This window comes from Acanthaster planci, linkage group LG10 (assembly GCF_054643075.1).
Source record: "Acanthaster planci isolate LZ-2023a linkage group LG10, COTS_SCS, whole genome shotgun sequence".
Taxonomy (NCBI): domain Eukaryota; kingdom Metazoa; phylum Echinodermata; class Asteroidea; order Valvatida; family Acanthasteridae; genus Acanthaster; species Acanthaster planci.
In genome coordinates, this window is record NC_141786.1 from 3,274,380 (window position 1) to 3,292,800 (window position 18,421).

The 18,421-nt window shown below is 42.7% G+C and overlaps 1 protein-coding gene across 7 annotated transcripts in view; it reads right to left on the reverse strand.

The window, feature by feature from the left end:
* The window catches only part of phldb2 (pleckstrin homology like domain family B member 2), a 74,945-nt gene that overhangs the window by 44,146 nt on the left and 12,378 nt on the right, over positions 1–18,421 (reverse strand). For 2 of the 7 annotated variants that reach the window (XM_087142653.1, XM_022244391.2), the window contains exon 1: positions 4,030–4,211. The exons of 1 other annotated variant lie outside the window; for it this stretch is intronic. Coding sequence is in view for 1 of the 6 variants with exons in the window: in XM_087142655.1 (XP_086998781.1) it covers positions 7,867–7,926 (60 nt within the window). In the remaining 5 variants the exon portion in view is untranslated. Of the gene's footprint in view, positions 1–4,029; positions 4,212–7,866; positions 8,010–10,088; positions 10,201–16,501; positions 16,673–18,421 lie in introns of those variants that run through there. 4 more of the 7 variants (XM_022244394.2, XM_087142656.1, XM_087142655.1 and 1 more) reach the window with 4 other exon arrangements.

The window sequence follows — 18,421 nt, forward strand, 5'->3', positions numbered from 1 at the left end:
ACTACTGCTGTGGTACTGAGTACAGCAAGCCAAATTTTCAGCGGAACTGTTTTAAAGTTGGCAGCGAGATTATTTGATCAGGCTTCACTACATCACCATAATGTTTGCTTTTCGTGCAAAAGATGGGCCAACCTTTCAAGCACTATAACACCAGCTGGTCTCTATCCGACACACTCCTCCAAAAATCTTCCAGGTGGTTTCTGAATACTGTGTGTCTCTGCCACAGCTGTACTATTGCTAAGATTTTATTGGTACCGGGAGGGAGGAGAGAGATGCCTATAACCTGAGTCGTCGCTCACTGCAACATGACCACCAGGTCCCATGAAATCACATCTTGGAAGTCCAGCTCCATCAGCGACTGTACATGTACATGTACAGCCTAACAAATGAACCCAGCACAGCTTATCCCATGCATACGTGTACTGCCATCCATAACCTTACGAAACGAGACAAAGCTGGCAAAAGCAGAACACATCAAAGCTCTTGAAAGTACATGTAGGGTACTGGTGAGTGCAAACATCTACAGCTACATTGTCCTAGCCTGATGCAGATATCCACAATTATCAGAGGTACACTATACATGTACAGGTAGAGAACAATAAATTCACTCAGATACATGTAGGCCTACAGGTACAATACAGCATCCATTTCCACAGAACTCGCCTGGCATTTACCCTCATCAAACTCTTTGCCTGGGCTGTGGACACATACAGCTACACTCCATCAAGGGACTGACCTAATTCTTCTCAGTCTCTGTAACACTCTGAGCCATTTTTATTGTGTACAACACCCCCTAATAAATTTTAATCCCTTACAAGTTTGTTGTTGTAAGGGATAACTGCTTTGTGCCCTACAAGTGTGATGTGTAACTTTCTGGTGAACTTTTGTGCCTGTATGTTACTGTACATGTTCTGGAACTCATAGAGTGCACACATGTACATGTACAGTGGGTGTAGGATGCTGTGATGGGATCCCTTGTGATAGTAATTTAGTACATGTTCCACACTCCAAAGAGATTCTTTCATGTACACATGTACAATGTACATGTACATGTATGTAGTTGTGCACAAGTTTTAAGTTGCAGGTTTACCTAATGCTGCATTTCCCACAGAAGTTTTTCTCACCCACAAACTCAGTAAAGCTTCTTCTGACCTCTAGATGGAAAACTTTTGTTGAGCAAAAATACCAGCTCGGGCTCACACCGGCAGCTGTGGCTGACCTAACTATGACATGCGTTCCTACTGAGAATTTATGTTATTCAATTCTAATCTTGAGAGTTTTACCAAACTGGAACTCGCATTAACCAATGTACATGTAGGTGAACATGAAGCCTATTCCCCTTTCTAAAATCACTGACAACTATTGGCCTTCATGTATTATGGCACTAGTATCTAAACATGTAAATAAGACTGTTACATGTTTTACATACATACATGCACATGTACGTGTATACTGTGTAGGCCTACCCCTACAGTGTCTAGCAGTAGATGTGTCTGTCTCAAATGCATTGAAGTTCTGATCAGGGGATGGCCCAAAATGTACCTCCTGGTACATGCTGCACTGGTCAGTCTGAACACAGTGCTGATTGATTTATCAACTACTATCCACAGCTACATGTAGGTGTAAGTCTTCATTACTGGCATTCTCAAATTCCCTCAAGGAGAACCTCCATGAACCACACAAGGAGGGAGGAACAAATTCCAGTGGGGAAACGCAATATTTCACTGGATCCAATGGAGATGAATCCATCCACAACATTGCTACACCAGACAATGAAGTTTTACCAGTACATGTATGGGAGTAAATCATGAAACATCTGGTCTAAAATTCTACCCTTCATATCCACTAGTGGCAATCAAATCACTGGCACAGAGATGTACTGGGAGTGTATGAAAATTGTAATCATCTTTACACATTATCATATTTCATATATGTACTTGTACACATACATAAACCATACAAGTGCTTCATGTAGATTCAGATCCATTATGTTCTCACTTGCTTAAAAAATGACAGAAGTGAAAATCTCAAAACTTTGTTTGGATGCAACATGTTTGTAAAGTAATTTTACAGGTGTGTATCATAAGTCCGACGCCTTATAGGTCCAACGTCTCAAAAGTCCGAATTTTTGGACTTATGAGGCATCGGAGTAATATACAGTGGTATACAATACCAATGGATACTGTAAGTTTGTACAGAAGCAAAGGTGTGTCCTTTCGTTCACTCAAATAACTCCTTCACGTGAATTCAGCGCAAGTTACTCAAAAGCCAAATCAACATCACAAGCAGACAGGTGTATCGAGGGCTTCTTGTCACACACAAACTCTTGAAATTCAACTTCAATTCCATCTGCTACAACAAGATCAAGCACACCTACTGGTGCTGTATGTGAAAACAGAGTCCCTACACTACATGTACATGTATGCATGTAGATGAGATTTAATCAATTTTCTATCAGACTTGTTTACACTGTACTCCTAGATAGGTTCATCCCCAAAGACCTATCACTTGGGAAGCTTGCCAGCTTCATCAAGGACAGCAGATCCACTCCAGCACTCCTTCTCACTGTACATGTACATGCATGCTTCTACTGTACATTGTACATGTACAGCGAAGATATGGAACAGGCAAGTGACAGAGACAAAATGCACAACGGCTTCTACTCTGGATAAACTTAATTTGTTGTGGTGAGCCCCGTTTCATTTCCAGTTCTACAATGTATTCAAGTGAAAGCCACTTTCAAAAAGTGACAGCTTTGTTGCAGCAATTGCAAAAGAGAGGCATGTACATGTACGTGTACCAGGGGTACGTCGATTGAAATTATATTCTCATGCCGAAAAATTACAAAAACTGTACGTGTACAAATATGAGCATGAAACTTCCATTACAAGGCAGTGAGTTTAGCACAAACATACCTGTATGTACAATGTACATGTACGCAGGGAGCAGCAGGCACATGTACATTCTTGTACATACCGTTATGGTACGGTACACGGAATGATGGCAGGTCTGGTTGCACTAGTATGTTTCAAATTTAACCTTCAGGCCAGAAACCTTTCGTTTCTGCCAGGCATCCTCTTAAGTTCTCCACTGAGCAACAAAATAATTGATGGCACAATATCCTGTTTTCACATTGTCAACAGGTACAAATGCTGACTGGACTGCTCCTTCCAATAATACAAGAGGATTTTAAAAATTGCCAAAACAGTCTTTTTTGACAGTGTAAAATGGAACCGTAGTGCACAAGTCAACCTACTTTCCTCAGAAGTACATACTTGAAAAACACAATGTCTGGATAGACGCTAACAGGAATTCCTGAAACTCAGCGGATATGAGCACAATTGTGCCATGTACCCACTGCATTACATACAAAAATGGTACATGTACATGTATGCATTCCACTTTTCTCCACTGCCTACCAGGCCACACGAGCAGATGTGGCAGCAGATTATAAAGACATCCCAACAATTTTTCAGCCTCCACGGGCATGAACTACAAAACGCATCCGTCGGCGCACCACTGCTGGCTGCTAGCAGAATTCCTCAGCTCCATTCCGTGAGCAATCAGAGGCAGGATACTTGCTTCCTCTACCCTGCCTACACTGCGTAATTACGATCACCGGCGAGATGACGAGACATGTAATTCAGAAGACATCTGCTTCTCTCCACAGGCAGACAAGATCTTACAAAATTTGCATCCACACCTCCATGTCAATTCACAAAGCTCCATCCTCAGCCATTTTTTTTTTCAGCGCAAGTATACATTCCACTCTGTCTTCCTCCAGGGGTGATGAGACACAAGAATACGAGGACGACAGCAGCCACATTTCTTCAGATAAGATGATACCTACCTGTATTAACACATGCAGCTTGCTGAGACACCACCAAATCGTATCCGACATCTCTTTATCCAGGGCCCCATCTGAGAAAACTCCTTGTGCCTTGTGGTCACAAGAGAGGAGATTGGCACAACATCCAACATTCTTCTAGAGATTTTACCAGTACATCCAAAATTTAACCCATCACATACCATCAATCCACACTTCTTGCGGCTTGCCAGATTCCATCACACCATCCTCCATCACTGGCAATCAGCACACAGCTCCTGGTCTCTACACACCAGTAAATTCCACAGAACCGGTATCCTCTTCTTCACTAATTTCCTGATTGAAGGAGAAAAAAAACTCCTCCAGACCGATCAAGACTGAGGTCCGCTTCCCCGGCACACTGGCAGCTCACTGTCAAGCAATCCCCAATTTATCAATCTAGTGCTCTGCATTCCCCGGGGATGCCCAGATAATGTGCACCGACTGTGAAGTGATTGACTGTTGACGTGTGCGGTTACCAGTGTCAGATGGGGACCGCCAAACTTACCAACTCCAGAGACTCCAGATGATGTCATGCATAAGCAGAAACTGAAATCCCTGGTTACCTACAGAGTTGCACTCCATGCACAGCACGGTCCGTGTTTACTGATGATGTCATCAATGACCGACACTACATGTACACAGGGGGAGGTCTCACTGAATTACAAATTTACATGTGCTTGGTGTATGACGTCATCAATACCAAAACACACCAGGAACTGCAGAAACCCAAGAGCTTCCATGGGGCCTCAAAAACGTTTTTAAAAAATGGATCCCTTTCTGTGGTAGGGAAAGGTGGTTTGGCAAAGACAGTAAGAAAAGTGAAAGAAACAGACATCAGGAGAAATTTTTAAGAAGACAAAATACGTTGCACACACTATATGTACCAGCACATGGAGGCCTACCCCATTTCATCCAAATTCATTTTTTCCCTTTTCTGGAGACCACATACCGGTACTGGTAAGGCTTCAATAACACCAAACACAAATCCATTTGAAAAGTATGAAATTTTCAACTGATCTTAAAGAAAACAGCACACAGGGTGTACTGGTACAGCACTGTACATGTATCTCAAGTCGATTTTTCAATCCAGTTCTATCAAAAACAAAAAACAAAATTATCTTTGGATAGTAAACAGAGGAACAGAACAAAAAAGAACAAAAAACATAACTGTCGGGGGGGTTGGTACCAGGCCCACGTGCTTGGTAAGCAGCGTATAGTGTGTATCAAAGAAGGAAAAACCGGGGAACCATTAGCATCATCATGCTTTAGTGGAATCCCAAACTTTACGGGTGTATAAACATATTACTGCAAAGGATTGGCAGTGTGCCCATTCATTACCGCTCAAGTCTAGTAGACAGAGGAAAGGCAAACCATCTTAATTTCGGAAAGTGAAACTTGGTTTCCAGACCTGTTTATTTGGTTTGTCATGCATCCATGTTGCATAATCCATCCCATGTTTGGGTTGTGAGCCTGTTTACTCCCTACAGCCAAGAGTTCCTGTGTGAGTCATCCATTTGGTAAAAAGGGGTGGGTGGTACTTATCCTGACCTTTGACCCAATCAAGTGCTTGACCTTTGAACAATTTCCTAAGAGGATCAGAACAACTGTACTTACTAGAGAGGTAACTGCATGCCAAATGCTGAAATTTGGAGTGAAATTAGTAAGGACTGCTGTTCTTGTACATGTAGTCACATTATCCATACATGTACATGCACCGGTACATGAACATGTATAACTTGAGAGACAGTCGACTGAAGTCCTGCCACTCGAGAGACAGTCGACTGAAGTCATGCTACTCGAGAGACAGTCGACTGAAGTCATGCTACTCGAGAGACAGTCGACTGAAGTCATGCTACTCGAGAGACAGTCGACTGAAGTCATGCTACTCGAGAGACAGTCGACTGAAGTCATGCTACTCGAGAGACAGTCGACTGAAGTCATGCTACTCGAGAGACAGTCGACTGAAGTCATGCTACTCGAGAGACAGTCGACTGAAGTCATGCTACTCGAGAGACAGTCGACTGAAGTCATGCTACTCGAGAGACAGTCGACTGAAGTCATGCTACTCGAGAGACAGTCGACTGAAGTCATGCTACTCGAGAGACAATCGACTGAAGTCATGCTACTCGAGAGACAGTCGACTGACGTCATGCTACTCGAGAGACAATTGACTGAAGTCATGCTACTCACATACTGCACATGTTCTTTCTTCTTGTGCCTTTATGTATGTACAGTGCACGTACACATGTACTTGTATGTAAATGGAGAGGGTTGGAACTTTGAGAGGAAGAACAAAACTGCACCATTACATACTGAATTTATAAACACACAGTGTATACGCATACAATTTTTAATACCGGTACATGTCATCCAGCTTTTTAGGAGTAACATGATGAGACTTAAGTTTAATGCACCGTGCTCTTATCTTGTTCAAAGTAAAGCAAAACTTGCCTCAACCAATTTGAAGCAATCCACTTCCAGTTCTAAAACAAATTAGATGAAACTGTATGGAACATACCAGTGCATGCATGGACACACAAACACTGTACTGGTACATGATTATATAGGTACCGATACCAGCCCAGACACATACCGTATGTATCAGTATTCTTTACATGTTGGACAATTAAGTTCAAGCTGCACAGTGTCATGACTATACTGACAATCCTGACCTTATACTGATCCTGAATATCAACTTGCACTTTTCCCAGCAATGTACAAACATACAGTGGGTACCTCTAAATGATATGCCCTTTATAACACACTCCACCCGAGTCCTACCCAAACAGCTAAACCCTCCCTCCAGCAGAAAAAAGTGGCTGCAATGTCACCACTTATTCAGAACCAATATTTGGCAGAAGTTGAGATATTGTGACATCTGAATTGCACGTTTTTCGTATGTAACTTATATTTTCTGCCAGTTGGTGATTCACTGTTGTTTTGCTGCACAACAGCGGGCCAATGAACAAAGTCCTCTGATAGACACTGTACATGACCTTCCAACTGGAAAATTTGGGGTTTACAATTTGAATGGAAAAACCACGAAAATAAGCAGTAGTGTATCTTCCAGAAATGACATCACAGAACAGTTCCCTGTTTGTCAGGACAAGCACTGAACATTTCTAATGTTATACAGTAAACTTATGAATCAGATTTACCCTTAAAAAATTTGTCCTGAAATGGAGGGCTTCTGACTAGGTTTCCGTGGCTACTGTCATGAGCCTGCATTTTTCCAGATACTTTCCCTGGGTTCAATTCCACTGCACTTTAACTACATGTACACTAAGGAGATCTGGTGGGTGGGGGCCCGCATGGTTGTGGGCGGTCTTGGAAGTTTTAATCAGCGCCCAGAGGGTAACTTCTTAGGCTGGTGTGCCAGTGACTTCAATGACCTGACAAAATGCAGTTCATGTAGAATCCAGCCACTTCACTGCCAGACTGCATACACTTATCTTGGCCAATGGTCAGGTTTAGTCAAATAAATGTAATAATCCTTTAATTAACGGCTTCAGTGTTTCCTCAAAAGGCAGAAACACAGTTTATAAGCATCTGCAGTACAATACTCTTTGTCACAGGTGCAAATTGAGTACATGTACATGCCATCAATTTTCAAAGATATCAGCAAAAAGTCTATACACAAGTATGTGAACTTAACTACAAGTTTGTTGTTGTGTCTTGTTTCCATGGGGACAATAAATGACCCTATAACCAAGTAGCAGGGCGACCAAGGATTGACATCTGCCAGGCCCTTCCCAACCAAGCTTAAAAAATGCCTACCTCTGTCAGAAATATATGTGAAACTGCCAGAAATATATGTGAAACTGACGCCCCCAGGTTGGTGTTATCTGAGGCCTCACTTCCACTCCGGGGTACACCTATGTACATGTACATGTAGGGGCCTACATGTAGTATTTTGGAAGGAAATGTGAAGGCTTGCTCGCCATGGGGGCCTGTAAATTGATGCAAAAAAAACCCTGCCAATCCAAGTATGCTTTTACCTGTAGTGAGGACAGGTGACTAGATGAGACACTGACTAGCAGTAGACAGCTGAGGTCCATTTCCTTTTGGTACTGGTAGATCCTCCCAGCATGTCAAACCTTCATTTCTCCCGTCCCTACGCCAGTGAAGGCACAAAATCCAGGTCATACAGTACACATGTAGCGCTAGTCTGACACAGAGGTACCAGGACAGTCCAAAGGTAACCCTTTGGTCAGTGCTTGTTTTGGTACAAACTCATTTTGAGCATGCTCCCTCCTCTCCCCATGGACCTCCACTTGTATAATGTTTGGGCTGAGCAATTTTCTGACCTCATTACAAGGACAATGCAGGTCATTAAATGTTTGATGTGCAAGCTTCCCAGTCTGTCACTTTTATCACTGACAGTCCTCTGCCAGGTATTAACCTGCCATCCATTGTACCATGGAGTTACCATGAACTGTCTGGGAATTTAATGGGCCCCGGGAGTCCGCTGTTGAGCCCTTGATAAATTGCTGGGTCATCAGGGACTGTCCAAGAAGGATGAAGTGAAGTTTCTAGTCAGGAGTTGGAAGAAAGATTGTGAACAATGTCCTCTTGTAAGAGCAAAGACAGAAGTGGTGTGAAAGCAACTGAATGGGTAGTCTTAGTGCAAGATGTTCTTAGTGCCGTTTTAGACTACTGGTCACGACTGACACTGGTGTACAGCGTATACAGTGTGTATGTACCCTCATGTGTGCACATACACCATTATGCTTGTAAAAAAAATACTCCCCATCATTTGTTAGAGGGCGTTTTGTACATGTTCACAGACATAACTTGTACACAAACTGCCCTGTGCGAAGCCAGTTGGCCACTATAAAGTGCCCTCTACCGGATAATTGCCGTAGAGAATTACGATCCACAACATAGCCACACTGAGAACATCTTGCACTCAGACTAGGCAATGGGGTGTACATTGGTGGCTACGGGGGACAGGGGGCAATGGCAAACATGCCCCTCCCATTTTGTCCTCTTTGAATAATGATGAGAAAGATGTAATTAGGGAGACTACAGGTATTTCACTTATATGTATGTTCCTCCCCACAGCGTGTAAAACAGCTCCAAAATAAAGCCCCACTCCTCAGATACCGGTAGGTCACATTAGATTACACCGAGAAATTTCTTTTTTTGACCCCAAATAACAATTTTTGGCCTCCCCAAATACATGTAAATACGTTCTGAATTGGCCTTTCAGAATGTACATGTACCCACTAAAAAGTGGCATTTGTGTGTACATGTACTGTACATATACCGGTACATGTACATGTATGTTGTATCCCTGAAGTGGCAGACCGAACTTTGCCGGTGTCACTAGAATTTTGGACTTGGAGGGATAAAAGGAGAGAGAGGGGGGCCAGGAAATTCAGGAAAAAATGGGAAAATCATGAAAATGTCTACGCTCTGTGGAATACAAGAAAGTACATGTACATGAAGGGTTTAGATGCAAAACCAGAAAGCAATAGGCCTACATGTTTTCACTCTGTGAGAAAAAAACTACTTTCAAAAGACAAAGAGCTCATTACATGTACTTTGCGTGTAAATGGGGATTGCCCATTCCTCCACATCTTCAGACTGCTGGAAAATGCCCAATAATCAGAGGCAATCTAAGCAGCTCTTCAAAACTACTTCTTCGACAGATGGATTTCCGCTGTTTTTTTAAAATCTGATTCTAGCTGCTCTTGCATCCAGTCTCTTCACACATACCAGTAAGGGGATGTCTGTCTGCCCTAGGGCTGCCCTTTGGTCCTCTGCCTCTCTATGCAGCTTTTTAATTAATCCCCTGGACTACAATCCAGAGACCTGAGTACTTTACATGTACATGTCATGCTCCTTCCAATTTCAGGCAGATTCTGCTCCTATCCCTGTGGGGTCTGTGATAGAGAGGTGAGATTGAGTTTTGTTTTAGTTTAGAGGAACACTTGTACATGTACTGTGAAGAATGTTGATACAGTGCCAAAATAGAGACAATATCTTTGTTCAATATTATTCCCAGGAAGGTGAAGACTATAAGTAAAAGCTGTAGGGCTGCAAGTGATGTTTTCAACAAGGTCATAAAAAAAAAGTTCCCAGGTTTTGTAATATTACATGTGCATGTACGTGCACAACGTGTACTTGTATAACGAGGGCTCGTGAAGCAAAACCCACATAAAATCTACTCCGGCTGCATACATGTACATTGTGGGTATGTGTAAAAATGACCTACCTGTTTGTGAAGATGTGATAACACATGTACAAGTAATGAGCTACTGAGGTGCAGAAATGTCACAACATTTGTGAGAGGAAAGCATGTTTGGGCATTGTTCCAAATGGAACGGCTAAGCACAGAATAGGCAAGCTGAAGTCATTGCATGGCAATAAAGCAGTGTTGACAGGAAGGAGTAAAGTCATAAATGTGTTCGTGCATGAGACACAAATCCCACCCACTTGAGTCGCCAAAAAAAGGCACAGAGTCAGGTCCCCTGTCACACAGATCTGGCTGACTACATCAGAATCCAGGTGACAAACACAGGAAATTCTGTCATCTCCACCGAATTCGCAACTGAGCAAACAACAGGAAAGAATCACTTTGGGCTCGGTAATGTACATGTATGTCACAAGGGGATTCCGTGAGGTGGATTGGTTTTTATTTTAATTTTTTTACAACCTGAGGCAGTCTGGTTTCTAACCTCTTGCCACACTGGCTGAGGGGAATCCAACACAACAAACACATTCCAAGGGCATGACTCAGGTGGTGCCTTTTGCCAACAGCACTGCCCAGCCCTGGCCCCCCATTCAACCTCTGAGCCATCAAAACTACAGGGGATTACCATTAACCACTTCTGGTGAATTACCTGTCAGCATTTTCTTGGCAACCAGACTGGGTTATGAGCCATCAAAACTCTACAGAAGGGTTGTAATTTTCTGTGAAACTGAAACCTGATTTGTAGTTTGACTGTCAGCAATTTTGACAGTTGTTGTAAATTTGCAAATCTGCATGTACAAAACTTTACTGAGGTGACTGAACGAACTTTAATTCAACTACGACTTTTGAAATCTGTTTTATGTTGCATATATACCGGTACCGTATGTAGAGGGCTTGATCTTTCAGAAGTGCGTGGACGAAATCAGAGGTACTAATACAAGTACATGTACTACATGTAAGCTTGGGATGGTTTCAGAACACTGACAGAAATGTTAGGCAAATGCTCGTCAATTGACAAAGGCAAAGATTTAGAGGGGGCAGGAAAAACTCTGCCCTGGGAAATAAAGCATTACAAAAATCTTAATGGCCTCTCAGAGCGTACATTATACATGGAATTTGAAATTATTAATAATTATTTTAAAAATTTAAAAAACAAGGTTGTGTAGACTGTCTGTTTCTCAAACTTACAAAAACTTACAAAAATGCCAACCTTTGACCTTCCCTTCTGTCCTTTGAAAAAATTGTAAATTGATATTCATTATTCCAGTATCATTCCATTTAAGTACATGTACAGCACTTGGTACATGTAGGTGTCTCAGACATCAGTTTGGTGGAAAAGAAAAGAACTGAAATCAGAGACAAGGTCTTCCCAAAAGCAACGGCCACAAATTCTTGGCTGAATCATGAGTTTCTTGATCCCCTGTCTGGGATATCAGACAACCCGGCGCCAACATTAAAAAATTAAGGTCAGACAAATCCCAAGATCCCAAATGAGGCCAGACAGAGATTTTTTTGTCTAAAAACACAGTTTTCCTCTCAAGAATTGCATATTGCTCCAGGCTCAAGTTTCACCTAATTTTTGGTGGTTCCTGACAGATACTTACACATTATTGACAACTGAACAACTCTTCAACTTGTTTTCATAAAGTCTCAGCTACGTGTATTTGGCTTGACAAGTTGGGGCCGGTACCAAGTTCTCAGGCTACGCCAGAGTAGGAAAATAAGTTGAGGTGTGGGAAATGCCCAATGACAAACTCTTCTTCAGCTTGACAGCTTTCTAGCAACCAACTGGTTGAGAGAAAAAAAAAACCCTGCTTGTCCTGGCCACGTGGTGATTTGTACAAGCAGTTGGTTTTCTAAGCAAACAGGGTGATACTTTTGTCCTCCGCTTTTAAAGTTCAGGTCCCCTCCCCAAAGGGGCTGAAAGATGGGGGATAAGCCGTCTGGAGGAATAAATTGTTTGCTTCCTGCCGGCTTTTAAAGATCCCACGAGACAAGCAGGTTGGGGAGAACATGACACAGAAGAGGGCTCCCTTCAGTGAGCGCACAAACAGAAACTGCAGGTGAAGAAAGCCGGGAGCAAGTTTTTTTTTCTGTATCTTTTTAAGAGTCACGGGCAGATGGGATTCGGCGTTACTTTTCTTTCAGAAAAATCCTCCAGTGCTAAGATTCGAGGTAGATGAATCTGACAATGAAGATTGAATAATTATTGACAAGCAGTCAAGATTTCTTCTCTGTTTTCTTTGAAGAACCCTACTGCTTAGACAGTGTACACGAAGGAACATCACAAAGTGATGCATGCATCCTCAGGAGGATGCATGCACCAGTACATGTACATGTAGGCATTTTGCCCTCCAGATTGTGACCAATCAGCGGTCTTCAGAAAGAGTTCTATTTCAACAACCGACCAATCACAGGTGTTATCACTGACCAATATTCTAACTGGACGGCGTGAGAGACTGCCTCAAATTTGCTTGCAATGCAGTACATGAACACTAATAATAACAAGTGTGTAAGAAAATTCCTGCAAAACAAGGTGAACTTTTCAATCCCACATCACCTCCAAAAATGTTCTAGAAACTGGAGTATAGTAACCAGTATCACTGGGGTAATTCTCAAAATAACAACAGAACAGACTGGGCCAACATTCTGGCCAAGAGAGGGCTCTGTTCATTTTCTCAGCTCACGCATGCAGTGCTCCTTTGAAAAACAAGAAAGCCATAAACCAGTACATCCAAATTTCTTGGCTAGGCCAGTAATGGCACACAAGCCACCAGCTAGTGCCTGCTACAGGAGGAAGTCATTTGGTCATGGCCTAATTACTGTAGCAGCACCATGGAGAACACCAATATTTTGACTAGTGGTATGCTAGTCAACAGAGGGCACTCTCTCATTCTCAGCATCCAACTCCTCCTTCCAGGCCTCTCATTCCTGCGATACCACAACGCCCTGTAGCCCCTGGACCTTTTCTCATCCCACCGGGGAGCCTTCTTCTCCGACCCCCTCCTCCTTGATGATGTGACCAGACCTTGCCTGCTGACATGCTCAGCATTGTCGGGGGATAATTGATTGTGATTGGTTGGGAAAAGGTCAGCCTGCCTGTTAGGCTCTGATACTGGCAGACACATGAAAAATTCTTTTTGCCCAGACAGCCATTCTTTTTGGAAGGTCTCTGTAATATTGTCAGTGGCCCATGTCTGGAACAATCAGTGCAGACGAGAAGCCCACCTCGCTCGATTGTGTTTAGTTCAATAGGCTTTTGCTGGTGCACCCACACAAGTGCCGATACAGTACAGTTTAGGTACACGTACGGTACACTACTGTCTGCATGTCTGTCCCCTCACCACATTATACCCGCATGGGTTAAGTAAACATACTTTTGGTAAGGAAAGATGCACGAGTTAATGATTCACCTCAAACATTTTTCTGTGGACAAAATTAACATTGCACACAACTGGGTTCCATGAAATTTTTACACATGCATGGTACATGTAAGGTTAACAATATGTACTGTACATACCGGTACCGTATGACAAGTGTTCTCCATCAGTATTGGGCTTTATGCACTATATAGTGCACAGTACCAGAACACCGCATACAGGATACATGTACATGTACAGTACCACATACCGGTATTACAGCTATTATACATGTACGTGTGTACCCACATCATGAAATAATACATACCAGTACATGTACATGAATGTATACACAATGGTTCCGGTACATGCATAAAACGGATGTCATCTGAAAAGAAAGTTTGTAGCGGTCTGTACAGTGGAGTAGCCACAGGGGGGCCTGGTAGGACAGGTGTCCCCCCACAAATTCCCAGTGGCACCCCCCAAAAAAACAAATGCCCCCCACTAAAAAAAAAACCAGATGAATGGATATTGAACAAGGCTAACAAAAGCTTGCCCCAAAAACCACACCACTGAAAGCTAGTGCCCACCCAACTAGTCAAATCCTACTGCAGCTACGCCACTGTATGGGTCTGTATGCTTTCTAAAGATTCACCGCACATGTACTGTACATGTAAAGGTAAAACTATGCAGCATATGGCAAGCCATACCAACCTCTTAATTGACAATGTAAAGGAATTATTGCTCGTACTTCACAATGTGCGGCCCGCCACTGGTCTCGCCCTAGTGACTTGGCCTGCCCTACTCATAGTGCTCCACACTCTGTGCACCCAGACAATATCTGGCGAATCACTATGGTCTTGTTGCTTGGCTTGATTTGGATAAATATATCACTGGAGGAATCCAAGCCTGGTGATACGCTTCGGTGACTTACCAAGAGATGAAAAGACATGGATAGGGTTCACTAGCAGGGCGGCAGCTGCAGGCAGGCTTGGCCACAGGGAGATTGAAGGACCAGCTGCTGGGAATTTTCAAACAGGCCTGGTCTCACATTCAGAAGAATGCTGGTACGAAGATGTACATACACGGAGATGGTACAAAGGGCCAACTACATGTACAGTGTACATGTAAAACATGAATTTGGAGATAATGATCTCCTGTACAGCACTTATCTCATACTACATAGATGTACATGTAGTTCCATCCTGCCTGAGTGGAGTAAACAACTATTTCTGAATGCACAGACCACCATACATGTAGTCTGATAGTTTACAAGTCTTCTTTTTATTTTTTTATTTGCCCTGCCCAACATGTATTAACTCACATCGTGTATGGCAAAAAAAATATACATATTAAAAAAATCCAAAAATTAATTAACATCTGGTGCAAATCCATTCTAGGAAACAAGTCTTCTTTTCAAACACTCTTTTGGTTGTACTTGTAGATGCATTGTACATACACATTCTCTGAATACCTGGGGCGACTTCTCCAAAAAGTACTGTAGGACAGTCATACTGCCTACTAAAGCCTGAACATCAATGGAAGAGAACGTTTATACATGTATATGTGGGTGAACTTCCCCAAACCTCCTCCCCTGACCTGCGGCTCTCTGGTACCGCAGATAAACACAAAGCATGATGCACTTGTGTCCTTGTACATGTAGCATGAAATCAGCAGCTTTTCAAACCCCACACACCTCCCCTTACCCCACTCTTTATAACCACGGCATCTTCCTCCAAAAACCCACTTTCGAGTTTCTAAAGCCAGCCCCCCTCCCAAGACTCCCCAAGGACACACAAAATGAGAAGACAACAATGGGACACATGTATGTTGCATCAGCCAACAATGTACAAAGGGCTCTTCCTTTAAGACCACAACTTTGTCCTACCCTCAAAGGGAGACCAATGCCCCTCCCACTGTGTGGGATCAACAACAAAGCCTGGGGTGGTTGCATAAGGGGTTTTCTGTTGTTGCCTCACACAGTGCAAACTACCCTGTATGTACTGCACAGGTAAGATCCTTCACAACCAAAAGTAAACAGTGCTACTGTGCAATGGAAACTGAAGATCTTCAGCTGTTTGGCATGTGCTGGGAACTAGCCACATGAAGCAATATATGATGGAGAGGACCCCCCCCTGCTTTGTGTTGGTCATTGTTTCACTAGAATCAGAGGAATTCTTTTCAGACCCTTAGGGGGATGTGTTAGGTAACAATAGTCTAGATACATGTAGTGTGTATAGCGATTGGAAATATTGGAGAGGCACCCTCTCGGTCTCAATTCTTGCTGGATAAACCCTGGAAATGTACCCTATGCACCATAGGCTGTCCAGTACAAGTAGGAACAGAAGACTTGTGTGCGGTTCAACATGTCTCATTTACAGTAGTCTGAAATATGGAAATCATTGTCAAGGTCTATTCACCAACATTTTATGGAAATAATTTCAAACACAACCAAAAAATCCCACTAAATGATACAAAGGTCACTGACCTCCGACAAAACACGAACACTGGCACACAAACTGCAGGGTCAATGAAGGAAAGAATAACATGCACTCACACCAAAGAAATCTGAATAATAGTAGCATTGAACACTCAGTTACAGCATGGCAACAGTCAGCAGAGAATCTCTCCATACTGCACAACTGAGCCTGGGCCATGAAATCTGGCCAAATGCCAAATCACTTCATGTGTTCATGGCAGCATGCACATGTACTATACTCTTACACCTTGAAAGTTGTGGTATGATAAAGGTTGAACTCTAAACAGATTTACTATTTGTTTTCTGTGCAGAGAGCAGGGGTCTGTTTCTTAGCAACCCACTAAATTGCATACATGTAGCATACAATTATTTATTTTTATTCACACCTACACTGTACATGTCCTTGTACCTGTATAGTGTATCCAGGAAATTATTGGTTAAGTGCTTGAGCTGTGACAGGTCACGGTTTGGAATAGTAATGTGATTAATGAGCACAGTTCCCACATTTCCCTCTCGGATGTTAAATATTTCAACATTACAATCAGACACAGGACAAACAATAACACTGCCAAAGCTACAGCAGAAGGTAGACTTACCGTACGGGTACTACGGCAGCCTCTAGTGGGCTCAAGTGCTTGTTTACAGTGATAAATGCAGTCACGTTGGGCACTTGTCAACAACCGAGAGTGGTTGGTTGCTTTCGGCTAGGGTTGTTCAGTCTCAAGCATGATGCATTCAAGAGGTCATTGCTTTGTTGTGCAGAAATCCTGTTTGGTGAAAAAAACAAATCTTAACTGTTTATGATCCAAACACTGATTTCCTTTTTTCTCTACAGAGAACAAAAGAGGATTATCAACCCACTCATGAAATACGAACAGTATTTGTCCACAGTAAACCAACCCCAGACAACTGCCTTTTTCCATGGCGGGAGGGGGGGTGGGGAGAAAGAGAGAAGCTGAAAATCTCAACTTTTGAAAACATGATACACCTGTACATGTACCACGTGTCTACCGGTACAAGTAAGTTGGACCGTGGAAGAAGGACACAAACGATTGGTCATCAGACAATAAGCTACATGTACATGTAATAGACACTGACTCTCTGAGTCATTTAAACAACATGACACTTTCCATGGCTCGGCCACACTGAGTGTTATTTGCTCAAATGTGGGCCACGAACAGTGTGTACATTGGCCATGGTCAAGTTCAACATGCAGCCACATCCCTGTGAACAAGTCAACCATCATTTGCCACTGTCTGTACACTGCCCAAATATGTTGGAAACTCGGAATTGTCTCCGTGACACTGCCATAAAAGAACTGTATGGGTTGACACGCCCTCCGGTGTTAACTAGTGTGAACAGAAATACATGTCAGTTCCTCTTTTGAAACAAGTACATGTACCGTAACACAACAAAATCCTAAATGAAGCTTTCCTCCCACAGGCCACCAAATGATAAAAATAGATTCTGATCAACATTTGCCAGTCAATCCAAACAATCTGTCCAGCAGTTTATGGTTTCCTTTGTTGTTGGTGTTGGTCTGTGGTCCAAGATGATGTGTCATCGATCTCCCGCAGCTTTTTACCCACAGTAAACCATGCAATGCTATCTGATGCCACATTTAGAAGAGTCTGCTGTACTTTATCACTGATAAGACAGCATTAAACAGACCATGTGCTATTAGTATTCTAAGCTTTTGCAAGTATTACTCAGCTTGACACCTTATCTACGCCCACAGACATAACAGGAGAAAGTAATGAAATTCCGTATTGATTGCAGACCTGCAAGATTTTCAAATGTAGTGCTTAAAGCTAGTCAAAAAACTCATTTATAAGGGCTGATCGCACTAAGCTATAATGTGCATGTTCCAGAAATACTAGGTGGAAGTTGTTAAGCAAAGAAAACATTAGCTTAGCAATACCAGATTACCAGATACAATGCCATGGGAGCAGTGCCTACACTACCAGAGAGTAGTACGGTACCTTCATGTACATGTATTTTGTTTCGTGCACACATGTAAATTTGCCGAAAAGAGATCTTCTGACATGCTATGGGAATGTGGCCAAAGACACGCGTACAGTAGGCCTATAACCCAAGACAACAGTGTCAAACTTTTTCTCTGTGGGTAAACAAGCATGTACTTGTACATGTATGCAGAAAGCCCTACCTCGCAAATTTATTTGCCACTGACGGGAGCATCAGCAGGAAACAATGCATTTTCACGTCAAGACGCTGTCAAAAGATTTACTCAGAAAACTTTTACTGCTGCACCATTTGAGTTTTACATACATGTGTGAGCAAGTGCTGTGCCAGAATCAGGCGGCTCTTTTCTGATTTCAAAGGGCTAAAGGTCTCCCTCTCATGAATGAAAGCTCTAGGAAAAAACTGTGTTGGGCTGGCAGTAGCAGGCAGTGACATCAAATCACGAAAAACGGGTTCATGCAGAATATTTGGTACACATACCCCCACAGTATTAACCTCACTTCCTTTGTCTCCAAGGTGTCAGTTTTGTTGAC